Here is an 11469-nt window from a genome sequence, read left to right as displayed (position 1 = left end):
GATAGTTATGAGCTCAATAATTAGGCTACATAATTAATGTTGTACATTAATGACAATAAAGTATAAAACACAAAGGAAAAAAGAAAAAAATCAAATCATCCATAAAATATGACTCACTTTGAATAAGTGATAACCACAATCAAGCCACAATATTTTAAAGATAATGTATATCATATTACTATAAGATAAAATGTTTATTTCTAAGGCTTTTGTTTACAATTTCTCAGAACTTATAGAAACCTGAACACACCATGAAACCACAGAGTTCAGTTTCTTTGCTGAAAACCTTCCCAGAGAATAAAGATCAGTAAATATGCTCACTAGAAAGTGCACTTCTGTGTGTACTGATACATGCCATGCATAAAATATGGTGTGGAGATCATATCTATCTAAGCATATTAATAAATTATAAACAATTACAAACTATCAAGCACATCACTGCATTGCAACAGCCCGCACTACACTACTTAGTGAACTATGGACTTTTTATATGTCCAATCACCTTATTGTATAACATGAGAATAAAGTACTGAAGCCTTCTGGAGGTTTATGAGCTCCAAATATTTTTTTTAAGTCAAACCATTTTCAGTTAATTTTGAAAAACATCCATTTCTAATCAGACTAGGAGGAGAGGACTATTCTATTCTAACATGGAAATACTCAGAATATCATTACATTTACTAACAAACAATGCATGAGATACACGTGAAATGTGATTCCAGTGTTTGAAGTTTAATCAGGACAACAAACCAAATAACATCAGTAGTGCAACTTGCAGTAGTAGCGTTCACGTAAAAAAAGACACAAACAAAACACAAAGACATCGCAACAGAAGCCAAAACTCCATCCAGCTCAGGTCTGTTTCATGAAGTTAACTGTAAAACTTTGCTGCATAAAACCGAGAACATGGACTGAAATTAAGAACACCGTCCTTGGTTTTACTCTATAAATTTATTCAGATAACTCAACTATTCTGCTCTGTGAGTCTCAGGTTAGCAGGCGGAGATCCACATCGACCTCCGGCTGAAGCAAGAACTTCTCTTCACCGCCGGCCGGCCATCTGAAGTAACTCACTGAGCACCAGGAACATTGTAACAGCAGATTTCTGGGAGTGTTGCATATTTTTTTATGGTGAATAATGGAGAGCAAAAGCATGTGAGAGATCAAGGATCTGGTCATGTGCGTGACTGCAACACCAGAGTGAACTTAGAGCTGTTCAAGATGCTCTTAGAAGAATCTGAAAACCTCAATGGGATGCAGTGTGACAGACTCCTAAACACACCTGTACACTTATTAAATACACCTGTACACGTATTAAAGTCAAAACAAGTGAACTACACAAACCCCACGCTCACTCACACGCAAACACACATTCATAAACCTGATAAATAAATCCAGAGAAAGAAAAATATAAAGATGTACAGCAGGTGGTGTATATTACAAGTCTTCTCCATCACAGAGAACAACATCAGGCTCGTCCCTGACAAGTGAGCTCGTTAAATAGAATCAAGACCACAAATCGGCTTCAGTGTGTCCAGTTCAAACCAGGAGGAAACACAGTAGTTGGGTAGAACGTAAAGCAGTTGATGTCTGACTTTGGGGTCTTATAAATGTCTGAAAAAGTGAACCAAGAATACTTCGAGTACTTTAAATGTTTCTGAACATGATCCAGCCAGGAACCCATGAACGCCTGCTAGCTTATAATACCCACGTTGGTCCACACAGAGGTGATGATAGAAGACACACAGTTTTTATTTCAGTTGACCAGGAAAGCACAAAAGCATCACGCCCACCATCAGCAGAGTCAAGTTCTTCCCTTTGAAAAGGAAATGAAGTGTCCTCTTCTGCCCCCTACAGGTGAGAGCTGAGACAACGTCCTCCTCAGTGGCTTACAGGAAGACAAACTCATCACTGTTTCTTCTGTTGTTACTCCTGCTCAGTCTGCCAGGGGGCAGGATGTGGGCTACAGGTCCACTGTGATTACTGCTGTGACCCTCTAGACCATAGTCCTGACTCTGGCCCTCTACGAAAGTAAAGATGGGGTACTTCTCCTTAGATGATGACAGAGCCTGGAAGGAAAACAAAGACAGAATATAACAAGTAAAATATAACATGTCAAGAGAGTCTGAACACATCCACTGAAGTCCACCTCTACTGAAGCTTCACTCAGCAGAATGATGTTTGTTTCCACTTTCATCTGCTGAAGGAGGAAAGTTTCTCTCTGCTCACTTTAAATCTCACTAAAATTTCGGGTGTGAACCTTCGAGCACTTAAACAAGTGTGATGTGGAAACTTGAAGCCTCTAGTGCACAAACACTGAGAGTGGAGACATCTTGTGTCAACGAGTTAAAATTTTGACATGAAAAATATTTGCATATTCCTAGATTTTGGGTTTTTCAATGAAGAAGAAATAGAGGTTATTTTGAGGATTTTTAACAAGGTAATATAAAACATATCAGATACAAGTTATTATTCAAAGTAGATGTTTTTATGTCTTAACATATCTGGAGGAAACGTTTAAACCATGTTTTCTACATTGTTAATGAGAAAGTTCAAATTAAACTAGGGTTGTAACAAACTGTATCAATTAACCCCTTGATTATTTTCACTTTTTTGGTGTTTGTTTAGTCTATAGAATATATGTAAAATTGTGCACAAATTGACATCTGTTATTTGCTGTTTTTTTGCTAAATTAATAGTACAAAGTCAAAATATATTCAATATATGATGATGTAAAACAGAAGAGAAGCTGGGAGCAGTGTGTGTTTGACACTTCGCCTTGAAAAATGACTTAAAGATGATTAAATTCAAATGTCGGCACTAAATTTAACACCTGACTATAAACAAGTCATTCTTAATAGAGAAGGAGGTAGGAGCTGAATTTTTGCTGTTCTTCTGATATTAAAAGGTCATCAAACTGAGAGTCAGACAGTAAAAGCAGGATGTTAAAACTCACCACACTAACAGCCGAACACAGAGACTCAAAGTCCTTCTTGTTGTTGGCGTAGAAGCCGATGGTGCAGCTGGGATCCATACGGTTGAAGGGCATCTTTTTGGGAGAGCTACAGTGGAAGGACTAGAGGGTGATAAAAGATGACAAAAATTCAAACAATGCAAAAAAAATGTCAAAGAAGCAAAGTTACCAAGTTAATAAGTGGACATGTTATCTATAACTGTGCAGTCAGAACACTACTGAGTGTGAAAGTCACATTGTCTGAGTCCAGTATAATCTGAGAAGAAGAGATAAAAGGTTAGACGGACTAAAATCATAGTGAGTGACACAAAAATACAAAGAGGCGTGAAGACAGTGCAACCAACCTCTAGTGAGAAGTTGACTTGTGCGACATCCACCACAGGCTGGCAGAAGTGAGGGTCCAGATACAGCAGCTGCTCGTCTGACGGACAGACAGGAGACGACAGGAAGACGAATGAAATCACCACAACATTCGGAGGTAGTAACAGATGAATGACTTAGACGTGTATTTACTGTTTCACTCTTCTTAGATGTTGTTGCCACTGACCAAAGAACCTGTCATGGTCGAGTCGTTGATCACTGGCTCCAAAAGAAAACTACTACTGTACTGAAAAAAAATGAATCCAAACAGGCTCAACTTCAAAAAGTTCATGAGTTTTGTCCATAACAAGAGTTTGTTTTCTATTCTCACTTCTTCTAATTGGTATCTTGTTGATGGGATTCAGGGATTATAAAGAAGTAGATTTCAGGAAGTGTTTGCTTGCTTGACGGGGTCTAAACCCACCACAAGCAGCGGTCACATGGTCCAGGTTTGTCCCTTCACTACTCTATCACAGATACCACGAGTGTTCACGTGATTGCTGTACGGATAAGGCTTAGTGATAAAGACCATGAGGTTTAATGCTCCACCATGAGCAAACTTGTAAACAATGGACATGAAGAGGGTTAAAGTTCATGGCTCCATTGTTGGTCTGCTGAGGTTCTGTACTGAGGAAACTGTGTTATGAAAATACAGGATGAGGTTTGAGTTGTTTTTGTGTACACTTGAATGTGTACAATACATATTACAGTCACTTGGCAGGCTGTGTTTCCAGTTGTTTGTTTGAAGTTTGCTCTGGTTCTCATGATTACACACATTTAACATGTCATCACCATCATACAACCGACATCAGCAATTCAAAGATTGTTGACTTGGAGAAGTGGCTCATAAATATATGATCGAGAGCTGTGTGTGTTTCCGTGGGAAACTCTTTGACTGAACACAGTTTGGGGAACATGCAGAGAAACAGTGAAGTTATGTTCAAATATGACAATAATCTGTTTCAGTTTCAGTTACATATTTTTATCTGTTAAAAGTTTAAACCACCTGTTTACACAAGAAGGAAAACTCTCCAGAATGAGCCGACTGATCCTGATCGAGATGTTGATAAGATTTTTGATTCTGATTGAGCCATTATTATGACTCCATAGAAACACAACTACAGTCGTTTGTGGTGGTTGCAGTTGGGTTGTTCCACGTCTCCTTCAGACCCCGTAGGCATCAGACTCCTGATTAACACACTGCAAACACAAGTCTTGTTTCTTTGCTGATGTTTAACTAGCCTACGTTTTCAGTCTACTAACCCCCGACAGACGAGTTGAGCACGAGACAAACTGGAGATACAAGATTAAAAGGGAGGAAGTAGCACAAATAGAATGTGTCCAGTGCAAGTTTATCATGTCTTGATAATACTACAAAGCACAGTTCCTGGCTACTCTGTAGTCCTGGCTCCCTGCATGCTGTATTCTGAGTGAAAATATTGTCCTGTCATTGTTAAAACAGCAAAAGGAGGCTGGTTCTCACCCTGGAAGCCGATGAAGTACAGCGAATGCTTCGGTTTCCCTCCGATGATTCCAATACAACATTCCAGCTTTAGGATGTTCTGGAAATAAGCAGAACAGTTTTTTTAATAGGAGTCACAAGACAGTAGTGAAGTGTAGGCAATCACTCGGCATGAACGCAGTTAACAAGAGAAGTTTGAAAACCTTTAGTGAATACATATGGGAGGTGTGAGGCAGAACATACAGACCTTGACACATTCGATGTAAGACGGGTTCAGGGCTTCCCCTCCCAGCCGGACAGGCACCAGTATGATGACAGACTTCCAGGCTTGGCTGGACGGATCGGGGGGATTGTGGCTTAGTGACAGATCACACAGACGCACCACATCCTCCTTGTACACTAGAATGATCAGAGACATGATGAGATCAATTATTCACCAAACAAGAACACGCAAGACAACCTCAGATCAGGATCATTCCAGAGGAGCAGATGATGGAGCGAACGTACATACTGATACTGTGAACTGAACTCTCATAGGAGAAATATTTAAACACAAAGCTAATCTCACCTGTACAGTCCTGAGCCACATATACAGCCAGGTTGTGGAGCACAGACGTTTTAGCCACTGCTTTCCTGAAAAAGACATATTCAATACTCCGATCAATATTTAACCGAGTATGTAAATGATTTCAGTAAACAGAGTCTTCCAATGCCCTTACCGTAGTATATGTGCCACTATAGAGGGGCCGTACCAGTCACCAGCTTTCTTCCCTGAACTTTTGCCGATTCCCACCAGCTGGTGAACCCCGAAAGGTGCTGGAGGTTGATCCCCGAACCAGGTGAGCAGCTTGTGGTGGATGGGCTCTGCCTGTCTGTCCCTTGCACACTCAGGCCTCTTCTTCTGGCTGCATTTAGGGGCCTGATCACTTGGCAGAGTCTTTTCAGGGGTACTGGGTCCTCGTGGAGAGCCAAAAGAGGGGATGGGGACCCCTCCAGCCCGGGCTGGGGAGCGCGGTCGGAACACCTCAAAGTCCACATCGGTTAGCTGATGAGCATCTGGCCAAGTCCAGTCTATAGAATACACAAAGAAAAGGGTTTGGCTCTTAGTGATGAACTACAACCAGGCTTTGATTTATTCAATCTTTAGCTTTAAACAATGAAAATGTTACAGACAGACTGAGACAAACACTGTCAGCAGATAAAAGAAACAGAAATCAAACAGTGAGAAACAGAAAATATGTAAATAAAACAAAAGACAATAAGACAGCAGTGTAAACTAATATTGTGAGTGAAACTGAGTGAATAAATCCTTCCAGCAGAGACACAAAAGTGGCCAAAAGAAGACAGGATTTAGATGATGAGAGAGGATGAAGCCAACTCATTCACTCCAATCCTTTCAATTAAAAGCAAGTAGTGGCTTTCTGCAGAGAGGATTTAATATGTGTCACACTACTGAGGATCTGTTGATCAGCATTCACATAGTTCTCCTACTGTGTGTGTGAATTTGACTTGCAGTATATTTTTCTGGAAGAGAAAAACAAAATGTGAGTAACAGACAAGGACACAAACCTCTGGGCATCAAATGGACCAGGAGGCCCTGTGCCAGCAGCATCTGTCCGCTGCGCAGCATGCAGCCCCAGCCGCAGTCTGTCGTCCAGGTGGAGCCCTCCAGCTGAGGAAACTCCCTCCTGTAGGTCAGCCAAATCCTGGACACAAAAGCCAGACGGAATCGCTCCACCTCGTCTGAGAGAGAGAGAGGGTGAAGGGATGGAGGAAGAGAAAGAAAAAAGAAAGAGAGAAGCTGAGGGAAAACTGTTTGTGACGGGGAAAGCGTTTGTTTTTTCTCCAGCTGCTGTCTATTCTCTGACAAAAACCCAGAAACCTTTCAAAACAATTGGTTCACACCAAAATACACATTACTGCAACACCTTGCAGGAAATACACGTCTGAGTAAATCCCCTTCTCATCAGAAGTGCTAAAGATATTTGAGATATGTCTATTTTGAGCGTACCTTCACTGTTGAGCAGATAAGAGTGTCCCAGGATGGTGACTGGTGATATCTTGTTGAAGGAGGTTTTAGATTTAACAGTCCAACCTACAGACAGAGAAAGAAGCAAGAAAAAGCAAGTTGGAGAGAAGAATTCCCAAAGTAGCCGGGCTGTTTTAGGCTACACGCAAACACGCTGATCATATTTTATAAAATATAGACAAAAATATTCAATCATCCACATGGACACACATGTACATAAAGTCGAAAATCACATGTTCATGTTCGCAAAGTAGCATCCACACATTCTCTCTCAAAGACAACGAACCATATTTGACGTTGTTCCACGCTGACATCAGTTTGGCTTTCAGTTTGTCCATCTCATCCGGCTCTCCGGTTGCTTCTTTGCTGGGATCTGGAGTCGTCGCCGTCCTGAGACTGAAGCTGCCCTGCTGCTCCGGGAGCTGCTGCTGCTGCTGCTGCCTCCGGCCCTCCACCAGTTCGTCCTGCATCACTCCCCCCACGTACTGCGCTGCGCTGGGGGAAACCGAGTTCATGGCTCTGAGCTCTCAGAGCTGGACGCTGGTGCTCCTCATTGCAACACAGAACTGAAGGGTAAAGGAGTGAGAGATTAGCTTAACTATTGACTGTTCAGATGGCTTTTGTTTGGCGCTACTTTGTAAATGCTATCCGTGCTAAAACATAAGGCTGGCATTGTTCTATGTTGTTGCTTATTAAAGTATTGCCTGTGTAGTCAAAGCCTGATAAAGCTGATTCCTCTTTGTTATTTTCTTTGAGTTCCTTGAAAAGCGCTCTATAAAGAAAATGTATTATTATTATTATTATAGATCTCCATTGTTGTCCAAAAACCACATTAATATGGGCACCGTAGTGTAATATGAGTCAATCCCACATTAACCTTCCTGCTGATGGAAATACTACAAACACCAAATGTGGATTAATCCTCAACAGATGCACTATTTCCTCCTGTGTGAGTAACATTATTGAAAAGCTGAACTATATATTTGTGTTGTGACCAGTATGAACCACTGGGCTTGGAGCCAAACGCCACAGACAGTGAAGTCACAAAGTATTGACAGATGGACAAACACAATAAGAACAATATTGAATATTTACAGTCATCTCCTTTAAATTCAAAAGGTTGGAGTGCCAAAGTTGATCTACTACATTCTTGTTTGCACTTTTCCAGTAAGTTGTTACTGAGTAGTATGTTTGTGAGAGACAAAGTTAAATGCTGAGGTTATACATTAACTTTTACAGATACTGATTTCTTGGCTGTATGTTGGAGTATTTCAGTAGAAACCACTAAATTATTGATGTAAAGCTACAGAAAACCATCAAATCACATCACTGATTATACAGCAGAAACAAGCTGTACTAATCATAGGCTGTGAAAACCAAAAGCAAGTGCTCACTTCCTGAAAAAGTATAAATGAATGCAACATACACGTCAATGCAAACTCAAGTCATCTGCCTTCAACTACACAATTGCACAATAGAAGAAACACAGGAAAGCACCAGTGACTTATCCACCCTGACCTGAAACTGATGAGTAGCACTTTCAACGAGGAACATTACTACGATGTGAAGTCACTGATCAGAATATTTTTGTGGAAAAAAAAACCCATCATGTGATCAGCATTTGACGACCGGTATGTCGGGCATGTTCACGGTCTGTGAAAGTCATCTGATTATGGTGGCTGTCATCATCCATCATTGTAGATCAAAGATGTTAGAAGCTTAATGCGATTAGAGTAACCAAGTACATTTACTCAAGTACTGTACTCAGCTACAGTTTTGAGGTACTTGTACTTGACTTGAGTATTTCCATGTGATGCTACTTTCTACATTTCAGAGGGAAATATTGTACTTTCTACTCCACTACATTTATTTGACAGCTTTAGTTACTTTTCAGATGCAGATTTGACACAATGGATAATATAACAAGCTTTTAAAATACAACACATTGTTAAAGATGAAACCAGTGGTTTCCAACCTTTTTGTCTTTTGACGTCTTACAAAAAGCAGTGTGTAGTCGGGGTCACATTTCACATGTCTATGAGTTGTTAACAGCTCCACCAAATAGTGATTTTTCCCTCTAAACTTCTCACATGCTTTCATTTCAATAAATGTTCAAATGATCCAATATTTCAGCAAAAATCAAAGATTAGAGAAAAAGTCCAAAAACTGAAAACAGATTTGTGTATCAGAACTTTGTTTTTTCTTCTTTCCTCTCCCATTAATCATCTCACCACCCCTCAGATTTATCTGCTGACCCTTTGGAGGGGCCCGACCCCTAGGTTGGGAACCACTGGACTAAACTAGCTAACTGTATATAAAGTAGTGTAAACTAGCTCCACCTCCAGCAGCTACAACAGTAACATGCTGCTCTAACACTGATGCTTCACTATTAATAATCTAATGATGATATATGTCATATACACATACGCTGGCATATAAGCACTTTAAGTCAGCATCGGTCAGAGATCCTTTCACCGACTGGTACAGAACGCTGCTGCCTATATTCTAACAGGCACGAAGAAATACAAACATATTCCTCCTGTACTTGTCAACTTACACTGGCTGCCTGTCATGTTCTGTATTGATTTTATAATTCCACTGATCACTTTTAAAGCATTAAATGGCCTTGCTCCACATTACATCAAGGACTTATTGACCCTCTATGTGCCTGGGCCTTCCTTTAGATTGGTGAATGGGGCTCAGCTGGTCATTCCCAGGTCATTCCCAGGTCATTCCCTGGTCATTCCCTGGTCATTCCCAGGTCATTCCCAGGTCTGGGCCAGTGACCGAAGGTGATCGGTCCTTCGCTGTCAGAGCCCCCAGAGTCTGGGGTCTCGACAGCAGAGACTGTGGAAAACTATCAAGATCTTTAGAGTCTTTTAAATCTCTTCGTAAAACATTCTTTTATCAGAAAGCTTTTATGAATGTTTGATATATTGCTGTGTTTTATTATTCCACTCTTGACAGTTTATATTGTATAACTATAACTAATTTTATTCCTCGTGTTTTATGATCTGTTTGTTTTTAAACGCTGTTTGTTAATTCTTTCTTCTTTCCTGTTAAGCACTTTGTAACTATCACAATTATTATTATAATATAATACATCAGTCAGAGGGACAAAACGAGTACTTTTACTTTAACACTACAACTACATTTTGCTGCTAATACTTATGATGATTTTTCATGCGGGACTTTTACTTGTAATAGAGTATTTTTACATTGCTGTACTGGTATTTTTACTGAAGTAAAGGATCTGAATACTTATTCCACTGAGTGCTGCTTTCTGCAGAAATGAAATGTATCTGTCACGACATAATTATGTGATTCAGCTTCAGCTGCAGGACCGCAAATAAGCCGTCAGACTGTCTGACCAACAAGCTCACAGTCGTTTCAATGTACTTGTCTGGTCCCACGACGATTAAACTCTCTCTCGTTTCACAAATTGATTTTTTTTGAAGAGTCGCCAATGCATTAAGATAAAGAATATATATTTTTTCTAACACAAGTCTAACAGTACGTCTAATAATAAATACTCCAAATCTAATAATAAGTGATCGTCGTGCTCGACCACCTCGTTAAAACACCGCTACCTCGCCTAAAATTAAACCAGCTGACAACTACTGTACGTACCTGCTATAAAAGCCGGTTAAGTTGGTCGACACCTTGTAGCTGGTTGACTCATTTCGGTTATTCCGTCTGTTTTCACCAAAGTCTTCAGTCTTCACAGATAAATAAGTGTACTATTAGCTTGCTAAAGCTTGCTAACTAGACGCTAGCCCCGGCGTTAGCTAGCAAGCATTCAAACCTACCTGACTGGAGGATTATAATGACTTTCCTAAGAAACGAATCTGATAACTTATCCGTATGGTAAGAGTTCCTCCATTCACCAAAAGAGCTAGTTTGTACAAATTGCTGTGAAGAACATCCAGTACATAGTGGGTTTGTTTCCCCGACTGGAGAACGCTTTGACGGCTGAGAACACTCAGTTCCTGTTGTCCTTTCCTGACGCAACGTGATTGGCTGAAGTAATCACGGTGAGAATGCTGATTGGATAATATTCGAATTGTAGACAATAGTGTTGTGCTATTGGCTGATATTAACTCTTAGTTATGTAATCTGTAACCTAGGCTACGCATCACATGATACTAATTACATAAAATAAATAATAATAGTAATACATTTAATTTGTACAGCGCTTTTCATTCATGGTGAAACACAAAGTGCTACAATAATAATAACAAAACACACGACATAATAAAAATAATAATAATAAGTTGAAATGAAAAGCCTTCCTGAACAAAAAGGCTTTTAGGCCTTTTATAAAAGAGTCTAGGGTCTGTGCTGCCCTCAGATGGTTAGGAAGAATAGAAAAGTGTGTTTGTATTCAGCAACAGACTGGTGCTGAATATGTATTCCCTCAGGAAAAAGACCATAAAAACTTCCAGCAGCAGACACAGAAGCTGTTGCCCTACTAAATATCAAACTAGACTCACATTCCTCCTTTAATCCCTGCACTTGTCACTTTCACTATAATTCATCAAACTGGACTTAACATTGTGCATTGCATTCAACCTCTACTGTAACATAATTTAATTATTTATTGCACGACACATTTAATTTTTGCACTTGTCACCTTCATATATT

General features: G+C 40.0%; 1 protein-coding gene across 1 annotated transcript; it reads right to left on the bottom strand.

Moving 5' to 3' along the window:
* Positions 1-711: 711 nt before the first annotated feature.
* Positions 712-10834, bottom strand: atg4da (autophagy related 4D, cysteine peptidase a). The gene is made up of 11 exons (XM_067579193.1): positions 10456-10834; positions 7112-7391; positions 6808-6891; positions 6366-6539; positions 5516-5867; positions 5365-5429; positions 5044-5195; positions 4818-4896; positions 3319-3395; positions 2957-3076; positions 712-2069 (listed from the first exon to the last, which is right to left on the bottom strand). The coding sequence occupies exons 2-11, from the start codon at positions 7338-7340 to the stop codon at positions 1890-1892; spliced, it is 1512 nt and encodes a 503-aa protein (XP_067435294.1). The 5' UTR covers positions 7341-7391; positions 10456-10834; the 3' UTR covers positions 712-1889.
* Between the last annotated feature and the right edge of the window lie 635 nt (positions 10835-11469).

This window comes from Thunnus thynnus, chromosome 3 (genome assembly GCF_963924715.1).
Source record: "Thunnus thynnus chromosome 3, fThuThy2.1, whole genome shotgun sequence".
NCBI lineage: Eukaryota > Metazoa > Chordata > Actinopteri > Scombriformes > Scombridae > Thunnus > Thunnus thynnus.
The sequence above is the reverse complement of the archived record's forward strand: the minus strand, read 5'-3'. Positions and strand labels throughout refer to the sequence as shown.